At 46.9% G+C, this 14,850-nt stretch overlaps 1 protein-coding gene across 1 annotated transcript in view; it reads left to right on the forward strand.

Moving 5' to 3' along the window:
* The window catches only part of Rph3a (rabphilin 3A), a 71,316-nt gene that overhangs the window by 19,600 nt on the left and 36,866 nt on the right, over positions 1-14,850 (forward strand). The window contains exons 3-4 of the mRNA XM_051161588.1: positions 5,533-5,609; positions 11,609-11,620. Of these exons, the coding sequence (XP_051017545.1) occupies positions 5,551-5,609; positions 11,609-11,620 (71 nt within the window). The 5' untranslated portion in view covers positions 5,533-5,550. The remainder of the gene's footprint in view (positions 1-5,532; positions 5,610-11,608; positions 11,621-14,850) is intronic.

Genomic DNA, 14,850 nt, shown 5'->3' on the forward strand with positions numbered 1-14,850 from the left:
CTCCTGAGTGCTGGGATTAAAGGCATGCGCCACCATGCCCGTCCTGAGAGATACTTCCTTAAAAAGATAAGGGCCAGGGAGGGGACTCAGTGAGTAAAGAGCCATGCAAGTATGAGAACCTGATATCATATCCCAGAACCCACATCAGAGTGGGCAGATATGGTGGCTGCCTGCATCCCCAGGGCAAGCTGGCTAATGAAGCTATCCAGAATCAGCAAGCTCTGGGTTCAATACCAGACCCTGCTTCAATAATTAGAGTGTCGGGTGATCAGGGCAAGACACCTGCTGTCAATCTTGGGATTCCTTAGTTAGGCATAAGTGCACACCCACTCACACAGATGTGCCCACACACATTCAAACACACATACCTGCAAATGCATACCACATACACACACAGGGGAAAAAAAATTAAGACGGGTGGCATTCATGAACTACAACAGCCAGCATCATCTACTGGCCTCTGTTGGGCGTCCAGCCTTGATCTCGTGTATATTATCTCATTTGACTCTCATGGGTCCATGTTGAGAAGAGCCCTACTTTTGTTCCTAGCCTTCCTGTGAGGAAATAGAGGCACAGGAGGCGAGGAATGTGCCCAAGGTGCTCTCACTCAGAGATGGTAGAACAGCCTTTGACCCTGCCTTCTTCCCACCCCAGGATCCATATTACCAAACCTCCCATTGCACAACATCCCCACCCCTGTGATGCTGAGCTTTTGTGGCCTCATTCTTCCTTTCCTTCCTCCTTTACAACTTGCAAACTCCGGCTCCCCAAGTCCAAGCTTTCCCCTTTTGGGGAGATCCTCCCCAACTCTTACCCCTCACTCATGGGTGAGACTCCTAGCATGTCCGCCCCTATGTCATTTAGTATGTCAACACAATTTGAACCTTTTCTAGAAACACACACACACACACACGTTTTAAAAGGGAAAGACATTTGTCTTTGGTTTTAATTAATGCCAGCTCGCTTATCCTGACTTTTAAAACTGCCACCTCATTTGTCTTATTAAGTACTTAGTTTTGCTTTTAATTAGTGTTGTTTATTGTCACTGAATTTTAATTGCCAGTGCAGGGCCCCAGAAGGCTCTAGGGAGGATGCATCTGACAGCAGAGCCTAGGGACCAGGGAGAGGACTTTCTGTGGTCCAGGTGGGGACTAGTGTGTAATTTCCCAGGTCCCACCAGCTCTGGTTGCTTTTGGGATCACTGTTTGCTCCCCAGGACCCTGAGGACATAAATACAGGAGTGTTGCTGTGGCAGAAATTCAATTCAGTTTTGGCTTCATTGGCTTATGATAACCAAACGACAAATTAGTTTAGGCATGGCTGGACCTAGCACCCCTCACCTCACCTGTCCACCACGAGGCATTTCTCCATTAACCCCGCCGCACGTTTTCCCTGTAAGGTGGATTCTGTCCTACCAGCTCAGCACCTGAGACAGAAGGAAAATCACCATCTGCAGAATTCCAGGAGAGCTTCCATTGGCTCAGATCAGGTCATGTGTTTATTCTGAGCCAATCACAGAAGACCGAGGGCACTGATTGACCAGAAGTGGGCTACAGGCCCGCCTCTAAGGATAGAACTTTGTGAATGAACCCACCCGAGCCTCAGTAGTGGATACAGAGAAAGGAGCTATCAGGAAGGAAAGCTAGGGTGCTTTTACCCCTCAAAATGCTAAATGAGAAATGGACTGTATGGACCGTACTGGAAAGATGAGTCAGTGAAGTGCTTGCCACATAAGCATAAAGAACTGTGTTCGGGGCTGGAGAGATGGCTCAGATGTTAAGAGCACTGATTGCTCTTCCTGAGGTCCCGAGTTCAATTCCCAGCAACTACATGGGAGCTCATAACCATCTATAGTGTGACCTGATGCCCTCTTCTGGCCTGCAAGTGTATAGTGTATATGCCGGCAGAGCACTGCATACAAACTAAATAAATACATCTTAAACAAAACAAAACAAAACAAAACAAAACAAAACAAAAAAACTGTGTTCAATCTCCAGAACCCTAGGCTCGATGGCACCTGCAGTAACACCGGCAGTAGAGAGAGGGCAGCAGGCAGATCTCTGGGGCTCTCTAGCCAGCCAGCCTAGCTGAATTGGCAAGCTTCCTGCCAATGAAAGACAGGTGGATAGCTCCGAGAAATAACACTTAAAGTTGACCTCTTACCAGTGACTTCCGTCAGTCAGTCTGTGCTGCGTAACAAACCATCCTGCTAGCAAGTGGCTCAGAACAACCACTGTTTTGTATTTCTAGTCTCCAGGTCAGCCATCTTGCTGGATTCAGCTGGTCTAGGCCAGACTTGGCTTACTTAGCTGGGTGACTCTTCCAGTGGGCTAGCCTGGGCTCCTCATATACAGCAAGAAGGCAGGTCTAGAACATTTGCATCTTCAAGCTCCTGATTGGACAGGCATACTACATCTCATTGGCCTTAGGACCCAGTTTCATAGTCAATCAGATTTCAGAGGGTGAAGATGCCAGATTCGTCTGTGGATGGGCACTGTTTCTCTGATACCCACCGGTTCCTCTTTATCTTCCCTGCTGTTTCTCTGACTTACTAGGTATTTGCCCACCCCAAGATCTTTGTCCTCTGTCAGAGACATTCTGCTCCAGTTGTTCACCCAGAGCAGTCCCCTGCTTCAGGTCAAATATCATGGCTCAGTGAGACCCTCCTGACACCCATGTAAAACCATGTATCCAACCCTGTTTCCTCACAACACCCCCTCACTCCCCCCAACCCCCTCACCCCCCACACACCCGCCTCCACTTCTTCCTTTTGTCAGCAGCTGGCACGCTTGATACTTAGCCTGCATGTTTTCTGTCTTCCCCACCTGGGGCCAGGCTCTGTGAAGACCCTCATTTCTGCTTCTAGTTTGTGTTTTAATACTGTATCTCAAGATCTGGACCAGTGTTAGGACACTTAGTGGTTATGGGTGCTCTGGGGGGCAGAGGAGAAGTGTATAGGTCAGGGGACAACATTGTGAGCTATCCACTTTGTTTTTGGAGACAGGGTTTCTCTCTGGAATCTGGAACCCTCCAAATAGGCCAGAGCAGTGGTTCTCAACCTTTATAAAACCTTGTGACTCTTTGAGACAGTAGTGGACCCCCAACCACAAAATCATGTTCGTTGCTAGTTCATAACTATAATTTTTGCTACTGTTATGAACTGTAATGTAAATATATTTTGGGGATAGAAGTTTGCCAAAGGAGTTGCAACCCACAGGTTGAAAACCACTGGTCTAGAACATCTGGTCAGTAAGCCCAAGGAATTCCCCTGTCTCTGCCTCATCAGAGGTGGGGCTCAGACTCCCTACCACCACACCTACTTTTGTCACACGGGTCCTGTGGATCAAACACAGACCCTTGTGCTTTCAGGCAAGCATGCTACTGACTGAGCTGCCCCCAGCCCCCTTTCTCTCTCTCTCTCTCTCTCTCTCTCTCTCTCTCTCTCTCTCTCTCTCTCTCTGTGTGTGTGTGTGTGTGTGTGTGTTTAATTCCAGTTTTTGAAAGAAACTCCTGTTATAAATGCCTCCTCACTTCTGGCTTAATTACAAATTAAAAGAAAAATGCCATGTGGGCCGAACATAGTATACTTCCAGTTTGGATGTCTTTTGTTCATGTGCTTTCCCCTCCTTGGTCTCACCTCCCACCCTCCAGTAGCCTGAGCAGGTGTGTATAGAAGCCTGAATGGGCAGTGATGAGCTGGAGGGAGTCAGGGAAGGGAGCTGGGTGAGGACAGAGATGGAGTCAGAAGTGTCCGGATGCAGGATCCCCATGAGCTACCTGATTTAATGCAGGGCTGTGGGGCACAGAGCCTGGGGATAGTTTTGGATACCCCCTCCACATCCACAGGTAACACAGATCCCTGCAGCTCTCTAACGTACTGTGTGATGCCTCTGCCAGCACAGCACAGTACCACTGGGTCACATCAGTTACTGCCTGTGGCTCTTAACTTATATGAGCTTTGAACTTTTGTTCCCATTTACCATCAAGTAGCAGAAGACCAAGAATATCATGGAGTGTGGGGCTCACTAGTTTTTAGCAACAGATGCTGATGGGGAGAGTATGGGGCTCACTGGTCCTTAGCAACAGATGCTGATGGGGAGAAGTAAGGATAAGATGTAAAAGGGAGGGGTTTCCATGGTGGGTCTCTCTGGGGTTTGGACAGTGGCTTTTGTGGCAGTCCAAGATGCAGAGTGGTCTAGGGATCCACAAGGCTATGGCAGCAGACTGGCTCAGATGTTTCACACATCTGTGTGCTCACCAGCCTCTTAAATCTATATGAGCACTTAGTGAGCGCCAACAATATACTGCACATAGAGCTGATTGCAAAGTAAAAAGTTCTGGATCCCTCACTCAAAACTTATTTAAAGAATCCCAGGAAATGAGCGCAGAGACTTGAGCTTAGGGGCCTGTGTCACCTACAGATGTCCATGTGAAGTCACAGGATCCTTCCCTGAACAGGCTAGCCAGCTACTCAGCTCATAGGTCCACGAAGCTGGCCCCTTGTGCACTGAAGAGCTGCAGTTGGATAAATCCAGTCCAGAGCTGGGAACTCCTGGCTTTTGCTGACTAGGTGGAGAGATAGATGCAGGTAGCAAAAAGACAAGTCACATGTCACGCTGAACTGTACAACAAGGATGAACAGGACTAGGAGAGGGACAGTGTAGCCAGTGGAAGTTTCTTGGAAGAGGTGGCATTTGAGCAGAGACTGGCAGAAGTGAAGGGTTGGAGGGTGTCTTTTTTTTTTTTTTTTTTTTTCTTTCTTCCTACAGTTGCACAGTTACACAGTGCACTTAAGGGCCACAGGATGAGCAAGCATATCTGGACATTTCTCAGGCCAAACCCCTGCCAGTGGGGTGGTGAGCTTAGGGGTCACTTCCTCTCTGTGCTGTTACAAACATTAGATTCCTGAGGAGAAGGGAGTTTTCACCGTTCCTGTGAGATGCCAATGGTGGCCCTGTGTCTGACTGGGGAGGCGTTTAACAAACCATGATATGTGTTTTTCAAGTTCTTCTTGACTGATGTGTGGAGGGCAAACTGATCCTGGCCAGGGCAGATACAAAGAGGCTGAGTCACTGTAGCAAAAATCCTATCGTGGGCCATGCGTGAAGTAAAGAAAAGGCTAATTTGTGTTCATGAGTCTGGATGGTGACCCCATCGCTGTGCTCTTTGGCATGGCTGGCACACCCTAACATTGGAGCAAACCACTGACACCACAGCCAAGAAACAGATCGGTCGCAGAACCAAGGTTCCTCGTGCTTCTTCAAGGACAAGTTCTCACTGACCCCAACACCTCCAACAGCACCACTGTGGGGACATGTATCAGCATGCTGCCCTATCTCTCGCCACTAGGTGGCTGTGATTCCCAGGTGACACTGCTCCTCAGGTGTGTATAAGGCTCTCTGCCTAGACAGTGAAGATGCTGGGTCAAGCTCTTTCTTTTACTGTGTCCCCACAAGTGTGACTTAGGGTGGGTGCTCATGACATAAGAGTGGCCAGACAATTGGGTAACCATCTTGGGTGGGTGTTTTCCAGGTGTGCCAGCCTTCCACCATGACTGACACTGTGGTGAACCGATGGATGTATCCTGGTGACGGCCCACTGCAGTCAAAGTAAGTCAGGGAGTACCTCTTTTGCATTGGGTATTCCTACGTATCCACACCTGAAAGCAGGAGATGAGCATTGGGTTGGTTTCCTTCCGTGTGTGTGTATGTGTGTGTGTGTGTTCACACATGTATGTATATATGGGTATATATACATATGTGGGTACACATGTATATGCATGCATGTGAGTCTCAAAGTTGACATTGGCTATCTTCCTTGATTACTCCCAACTCCGACTGAGGCAAGACCTCTCACTGAACTCAGTGCTCACTGGTTCTTGCTAGTCTGCCTAGGCAGCTTGCCTGGGAAGCCCATCTCTGGCTCCCAAGGGCTGAGACTGCAGGTGCCTCCCTATGCCTGGCTAGCTTTTGGAGAATCTGAGCTGCAGTCCTCACACTTGTGTGGCATGTACTTAACGTGCAGGGCCAGCTCCCTGGCTTCCCAGGGCCATGGTGGGTTCTGTTGTGGTATAAGCTTCTCAATTCCCCATACTCCCTACCTTTCCCTATTGCATCTCTAATAGAGAACCTAACATGGGTGCCTGTATTACCCACCCAGTCCTGTGGGCACAGGCTCTCTGTCCTCTTTGCCCCTGTGTGCTAGGTCTGTGGGGCAGAATTTTAAAGACGCCATGAGGTTGACATTCCTAGTTGGGAATGTGCTTATTTTAATGACACAGAACATTTGTTAATGGGGTGGGGGGTAGGGAGCTGTCTGCTGGTGGCTACTGCTCCCCCCACCCACCAAATGCAGAAGGGTTTTCTGTAGTGGTTTCCACCTGTTGTAGAGAGAAGTTGCCTTGAAGAGGGGTGAGAACTACTCTTAACTGTGGGTACAGGACAAATGTTTCTAGAATGTTCCTCAGGACTAGGCTGGCTTATTAAATCAGTGGCTATAGATTCTCTTTCAATCACCGGGACTCTACCAGCACTGACTAGTTGGCTAGGTTTCCAGTTCCAGGCATATTTGCCCCACACTGAGCAGGTCTTTGAGGCCTCGTGGGCTTTCCTCACATCCAGTTTGGCATGTTCGTTGGTGTCAACCTTGTTCAGCTCATGTTTAGGCAGTCACATTGGTGAGACTTAATGGGTGTGGCTTGTGACGTCACTGGGAGACACAGTCTCACAGAAAACTCCCTGATCCTCTGGCTCTTACAGTCCTTCTGCCCCCTCTCCTGCAATGTTTCCTGAGCCTGAGGTGTGGGAGTGTTTTATAGACATATCCATGGGAACTGGGCTTCCCAATGCTGTACTTTGATTGTTGTGTTTTGAACATGCCAAACTAGACAGGGAAAAGCCCACGAGGCCTCAACCCTACACAAAGAACTGTAGGCAACCGGGGAAAGCCAGGGATGGGAGAGGTGGTCCTCCCCAGGGAAGAGGACAGCAATTGGTTTTCCAGTGCTAATGATCATCCCTGAAAACTTATACACAAATAATGTTATATGGGCTGATCTCTCTCTCTCTCTCTCTCCCTCCCTCCCCCCTCTCTTTCTTTCCATGTACACACATGTGTACATGTATGTGCACACGCATGAAATAACATTTTAAAGAGGGGTCAGAAATTTAAAGCAAAGTGTGAGAGGGTATATGGGAGGGTTTTGAGGGATGAAAGGTAAGGGAGAGATGTAATTAAAATATAATCTCAGAAATAACTACAAAAAGAACTCCCCCAAAAAGGATTTTTTAAAACACAGAAGAGATTTTCAATTAAGGTCCCTTTTTATTGGGCAGAAGAGACCTAAGATCATCTTTGGTTATATGGCCGTATCTTCACAATTTCCTCCTTATCTATGCAATGCTCCCATTGCTTTTTTTTTTTTTTTTAACTTCATTCACTTATAATCTACCCATTTCTATTAGAGAAGAAATTGTCTTTCACAAGAAGATGCAAGCCGCTATTACACACTTTCCAGGAAAACAAGAAGTATAAAATAAATAATATTTAAGAATCCTTTTTGAAACAGTGTCATTGTCATCTCCCTTATACTGTAGCAAAAATGGGGGGGGGGGTTGAAAGAGACTGTTTTCAAAAGAAACTGTTACATCTGGCTATAGGCTCCAGTAAAAATAGAAAACTAAAAGAAACACTGTTGGGAGACCTACTCTAGATTGTAGCAAAAACAGATAATTAAAAGAAACAGTGTTGAATGTAGAAGGAGACTCTAGCAAAAATAGAGGAGTCAACGAAACAATGTGTGTCTCCTCCATGTCCCAGCCTCCATAAGATTCCCAGCTTGAGATAGTTTAAGGCACACAGCTTTTTTCACTAAACAACTCTATTATATTTTTAGAATTTTAAGTTATTTTATTTCTGGTGATTTCTTTTCATGATTTTTAGTATTTTCCTGGCCCTTTAAGTCTCCTGCTCTTAGATCAGTCAGTTTGTTTGTTTTGTGTTTTTGTTTGAGACAGGATCTCACTACACAGCCCAGGGTGGCCTTCACAATCTTCCTGCCTCAGTTCCCTAAGTGCTGTTGATATAGATGTGTTACGAATGTGGCCCGGGTCTTTGATGAGCTTTGAGTCTACATTTCATGTCTTTGACCACACGGTAACTTTGCCCACGAATGATCACTTCTGACTCGTGATGTGCTGATCTCCCACAGGACATCTTCACAATCGATGTGCAAATTTCAGGACGTTTGCTAGCCAGTTACTGCCCATGGCCATAACTGAAAATTAATTGATAGAAATTTACAACCGCACTTTATTACACACAAGATGATGAGTACTTGAAATTAATCACATTTAAATGACCATATGACAGTTTGATACTCTCTGCTATTGACTTATTATCCCTGAGTTCTGTGAACACTTTACAGAGGGATGGCTTAGCATATCCCCAGCTCTGAATGTGGCTCGTGTTGGCACTCTAGTCAGTTAGGATTACTAAGAGTATTGCTAAACATTGGCCACACACCACTGCCTGAAGTCCTTAACCATCCAAATCTGCCGTTTACTGTCCCACAGATTGTTCCCTAAAATGATGACATCATCATATCATCATCATTATCATCATCAAAATTTGTGATTGTTTTTATTCTTAGACAAGGCCCTGGTTGAACTGTGTGTGTCTGTGTAGGTGCAGTACCCATGAAGATCAAAAGAGGGCACCAGAGCTCCTGGAGCTGGACTTAGAGGTGGTTATGAGTCACCATGTGGGTGCTGGGAACTGAATCCAGGGCACTTGCTCTTGAGCACCGCAGTGCTCCCAACCATGGCTCCCTCTCTGCAGCCGCATCTTGGTGTTTTTAAGAGCAGGTCACTTATCTTCTTTTCATTAAACTTGTTATTCAGGTTAAATTCCTTTGTTACAGATCTTTATAACTTCCCCCATTCTGTGGCTTAGGTTTCTTTTTTTTTTTTCCAGGACAAACTCTTCAGGAGGGAAAACATTTTATGTTTTGTTGAAATGTTTTGTCTGTTTGTTTTTGAAAGGAAACAGTTGAAGAAGAATTCCTTTCTTTCTAACAATCCCTGAGGAGCAGGAAGCCCTGTGTGCAGGGCTATAATTCCTATTAGTCCAACACTTGGGAGGTGGAGGCAGGAGACTCACAAACTCAGTTCATCAGTTCATTCAGCTGCCTGTGGAGTCTGGAGCCAGCTAGGCTACCTGAGGCCTTATCTTTTAAAAATGGCTTTAGTTAATTTGCTTAGGACAGAGCTAAATACTGGGAAAGACTTTTGGGTTTTGTTTTTGTTTTTTGTGTTTTTTTTTTTTTCCCCATCCATATGCTCCAAAACAAAATTCCTCCATCTGAGACCTGTCCTGGGTTCAATTCACAGCACTCAAATGGTGGCTCACAACCATCTGTAATTCTAGTTCCAAGGGCTCCAGTACCCTCTTCTGGCTGCCTCGTACACGAGGCATTTGTGTGATACACAGACAGACAGACAGATAGACAGACACACAGACACACACACACACAAAAAAAAAAAAAAATGAAAGAAATAATAAAGAAATTCAAAGCCCTGTATCTGTTCCCCAGGTCTGCATACAGGCCTCTTTTGCTGAGTTGAATCCTCTCGTTGGCACCACAGAACTCTAGGTGGTCCTCTCGGCAGGGCGCTTTCTCAAACATTCCCCTCAACATCATCTTGGATAAACTTACTTTATAGATAATATTCCACTCACCAAAACGTGCGTCTCTGTGAAAGAAATAGTTGCCCAGAGGGTGGACAGGGTAAAATATTTTATTTTATTTAAGAAGCACCAGTTAATTAAAATCCCATCCATCAGAATTTACTCTCGTGGATAGGAAGCCAAACAATTTGCCTGGCAATTAAATCAGAATTATTCTAGCAGTCTAGACGCGGCTTCATTAACCACCCGTGCTCCCATGGTGCACCTCGGCACTCGGAGCATACCTGCTGCTTTGCTCGCTGCTCAGTTTCCTCCAGATACTAAATAATGGCTGAATTGCAGCCATCACACACACCGTCGAGCCTGGCACTACAGCTCAGCACAGGAGGAACACCATGTTCGCATCTTCCTCCGGGTGAGGAAGAATTGAACTTCATCAACTGCTGCCTCACGAAAGAGACTGCCTGCTTTTGCAATTTTCAGAAACCCTTCTAGTTCAGCATCCTGGGACCTACTAATAGGTCTGTAGGCACCAATGGATGGTGGAAATGAGTACATGCATCTGTTCCTGCCCAAGATGGCACAGAGTGAGGATGCTCAGAGAGATGCTGGTGTCTCCAGAAAGCAGGCCTGCTAGCAGACAGTGCCAGGGGTGTGAGGTGGGACACCGAGGTACAAAGACAGGGTGCCACCTGCCCGTGGTTGCAAGATGCTGGTCCCCTTACTAAAATAGACAGGCTTGCACCTCCACACAGGGAAGTACATATCCTGATGTTCAGGAGCCGTGAACAGGATCCCCACTGCTAGAAATAATACAGCCCAAGATGAGGAAAGCCAGACTCTCATTGAATTTCTTCCCTTCGTGTTACATAAAAACATTATTTAAATATGTAAAAGGGGCCAGAGGTGTGGCTCAGTTGGTAGAGTGCTTGCCTACCAGGCACAGGGCCCTGGGCTCAATCCTCTGAGCTGTATAAACATGGTGTATGCACACCTGTGATGCCAGAATTGAGTAGGTAGAGGCAGAAATATCAAGGGTTGAAAGCATCCTTGACTTTATTCTATATAGTAAAGGCGAACCTGAGCCACATAGACCTGTCTCAACCTAGGAAACAAGGAATGTTGGGAAGAAAAAGAGGACTGCTCAGTATAGTTTATTAGGGAATTTACTTGATTGGTCTCTACTTACAGATGTGATTTTGTAGCCCTACCCAGAGGCAGCTATGATTTAAGTGTGGCATTAAGTAAATCCAGTGTACAGAGGAACATGTGTGCTGTAATCCCAACACCTGGGAAGCTGAGGACATCTGAGCTACATTTGAGACCTTGCCTCAAGGCAAACAAATGAAAGATAACACACACACACACACACACACACACACACACACACACACGGGAGAAAAAACTGTAAATGGGCCATCAGAATTCAAACTATGACACTGTATCTGAATGATGTGCATGTGACTGAAAATTTTTGAAAGATTTATTTAAAAGGTGTGGTAGCATACACCTTTAATCCCAGTACTCGGGAGGCAGAGGTAGGTGAATCTCTGTGAGTTCGAGACCAGCCTGGTCTACAAAGTAAGTCCAGGACAGTCAAGGCTACACAGAGAAACCCTGTCTTGAAAAACCAAAAAAAAAAAAAAAAGTTTCATTTTATTTTTAATTATGTGTATATGTTTATGTCTCTGTATGTGTACACATGTGTGAATGTAGTACCCATGGAGGCCAGAAGAGGGCAGCAGTTTTCCTGGAGCTGGAGCTATAGGCTGCTGTGAGCTGACTGACAGGGATGCTGGGAACTGAACTTAGGTTCCCTTTAAGAACAAGTACACACTTTTAACTGCCACCTTGGGGCCCTGAGAATTCTTAGCTAACCTCTCTCATTTCCTTTTTCTCTCCTTGCTTGGCATGCCTGTAGTGACAAGGAACAGTAAGTATTTCACACCATTTTCATTTTCCTACAAACTGAGTTTTGATGCTTTTCCTGATTCATGTGATGAGCTGGTAACGAAGGGTATGAACCAATTTTACATATGTATGTATGTATGTATGTATGTATGTATGTATGTATGTATGTATGTAAAACAATGTGTGCATTTCCAGGAAGGAAGGCCCATCTTGGTAGAAGATGGGATATGTTCCTGAGGTGGGCCCATAGTCAATTCTGGGTAGTGTTTGGGACCTTGGGTGACAAATGTGTGTGTGTCCATCCCTGCAGAATTTTGCTAGAACCATCACTCTGGTCAGTGCTATTCTGACCGAAGCTGTAAAGATTAGAGCAGTGCTGATGAGCAGTCCAGGCCACACCTCCCGGCTGTCTGATTTTGGAGGTCACCCTGAGTCCAGTGTCTGGCTTTGCGTTTATGTTTTGATTTAGATTCATGTACTAACTATGCATGACAAATTGGATGTCGGGCCCAACAAAGGGGCTGGCAGGAAGCTCCATCCTCAGTGACAAACATAGCATGTAGCATGTCATTGTCACCCTCAAATGGTGGGATGTTCAGACTTGCCATCACAGCCGGGTATGGTAGCGCACGCCTGTAATCCCAGCAGTTGGGAGGCAGAGGCAGATGGATCGCTGTGAGTTCGAGGCCAGCGTGGTCTACAAAGTAAGTCTAGGATAGTCAAGGCTACACAGAGAAACCCTGTCTCAGAAAAACAACAACAACAACAAAAAGACTCACCATCACTGTGGCCTCACGTATCACACCCACTTCCTGTCTGTAATGTGGGTTTGACAAGCTGCCCCTCCCTATCGGTGAGTGGTGGAGCCTTCAGACGTAAACTGTAAAGCAACAGCACTTAGAGGTTTGAATCACCACCTAGTCTTCTCATTGGTGTTTGTGGTTCAATGTTGGGTTCAGCTTTCTGGATCCACATAATTTTACCCTCTGGGTCCTCTGAAAAATTTCTGGGCCCAGATAACATCTACTCAGGTGACCCCAGCCTTCTCTCTCTGCTCTGGGCCCCACTTTCCCCATATGCCCAATGGGAGCATGTGGACACTCAGTGGCCTCTGTAGTTGGCTGGTGGGACCCTGGTCAGGTGAGCTTTGCTTTTTATAAAACCATAAAATTGTTACTCAGGCGTGTCGGCGATGGGTGCTTAGGAGCGGTCAGATTAATGGCGTGTGAGATTTCTGGGCTCGAGGGGACCAATGCTGCGTGCCGCCTCTCACATGTGGCATCTGGACTGAAGTGTGTATGCCTGTGTGCCATGAAGTGGAAAGGGAACCACGGAAGGGAGGAAGAGTGCTCGGGGATGGGCAGGGGAGGAAGGGAGCCTGGTAGGGGACGCAGACCGTGCTGGTGAAGGGAGGACTCTTTGGCAAGAAAGGGTCAATAGGAGGGAGGAGTAGGTGGTCACATGAAAACGCCACAGGGAAGCCCACTACTTTGTATGCTAATTTAAACAATTTAATATTTATTTATTGTCTGTCTGGACACCCTGTGCATGTAGGAGCACATGGAGGTCAGGGGAGAGGGCGCTGGATGCCCTGAAACGTTGCTGGGAACCGAACCTCGGTCCTCTGCAAGAGCAGCCAGTGCTCTCCACTGCTGAGCCATCTCTGCAGCCCCTTAAACAGTTAAAGAAAACAACATGAATAGGACATCACAGGGCCATGACTTCACAACATCTCAGGGCTCATAGAGGCTTCCTGGTGCTGAAGGCTAGACTGGAGTTTGTTCTCTGTCCTCACCCTGCCATTCCTCGCCTCCCTCCCTCCCTCCCTCCCTCCCTCTGTCCCTCTCTCCTTCCCTCCTCCCTCTCTCCCTCCCTCCCCTCTTTCTTTTTTCCTTCCCCTTTTATTCCTTCCTTCTTCCCTTCTTGTATTAAAGAATTTTGTCAGGCGATGGTGACGCACGCCTTTAATCCCAGCACTCAGGAGGCAGAGGCAAGCAGATCTCTGAGTTTGAAGCCAGCCTGGTCTACAGAGTGAGTTCTGGGATGGTCAGGGCTATGTAGTAAGACCTGTCTCAAGAAAAAATTTTTACCAAGTACCTACTATATACTGCCTGCCATGTTAAGCACCAGAGACACATGAATAGCCCAAGTATGAGTGATGTCTACAAGCAAACAACCCATAATCAGCAAATGTGCTCTCCCATATAGGATCATACAGCTGTTGGGACCCTGAAGAATATTATGTAGCCCAGACTTAGGGACCATGATAGGAGAGTTTTCCAGAGGAAGAGGGATGTAAGGGCGGCCAGGTAAGGACTGGGCACCCTATAAGAGAGACCGGTCCAGGTGGGAAGTGTCTGTAGACAAACTCTGCATGTGAGAGAGCACGGGATTTCAGAGGTGCTGAGGGGGCAGGTGGCTTGCATTTGACGGCAGTGGCAACCACAGCATCCCTCTGCATCCCCTTTGACGTCACCAGGGTGAAGTCCATACAGAGGGTCCTTGCAGATCATCGGTGAAAATGTCTCTCAGCACAGCCTTCCTGGGTCCTTCATTAAAATTTCCCCTCTGAGCTGCAAAGATGGCTCCTGACATCTGTAGTGTAGCTATCCCAGAGAAGAGAGGGAGGGATGGAAGGACACAGAAGGGCTCATCTTGGCTGCTGTGGAGAAAGCTTTAGAGCCTCCGGTACCCCCATCATCCCATGCCCTCCGGTACCCAGACAGTACTTTGGTCATCCCATGCCTCCAGGGAGTCGTTGCGTATTAATAGAGACATCTGGCAGCCATGTGATGATGGTGTGTGTGGGAAGTGAGTGCAGGTGGGTGGTGGGAAGGTTTCCTCTGCATGTTTCAAGGACAGACATGAGGGTGGCGCTTCCTGGAGGGTCACCCATCTCCTCTTATCTAGAGTCCCCTGACTCGGGGCTTTGGTGACATCAACCTTCCACTTTCCTTAGGTGCAAGGACAGATGTGGTGGGGGATGTTTCTGTGGGTTCCTGGCCATGCTGTGTCTAGCCTACATCATCGGTCCCTTCTCCCCAGTGTCCAACATCCAGGAAATGAATGTTCAATAGTAGTGATCTTTGAGGGGTATTTTATTCAAATATTCAAGAGATGGGTAAAGACCTTCCATGGCCAAGAGTGCTCACAGAGAGCTTTAAGCAACTGGGATGTAAAAATAACACTAGTCTGTAAAGTGAGCGGAGGGAGGCTAGCAGCTCCCTGGCTGTTTTGTCTCTTTGCTGTGGT

The sequence above is a fragment of the Acomys russatus genome, chromosome 19 (genome assembly GCF_903995435.1).
Source record: "Acomys russatus chromosome 19, mAcoRus1.1, whole genome shotgun sequence".
Lineage (NCBI taxonomy): Eukaryota > Metazoa > Chordata > Mammalia > Rodentia > Muridae > Acomys > Acomys russatus.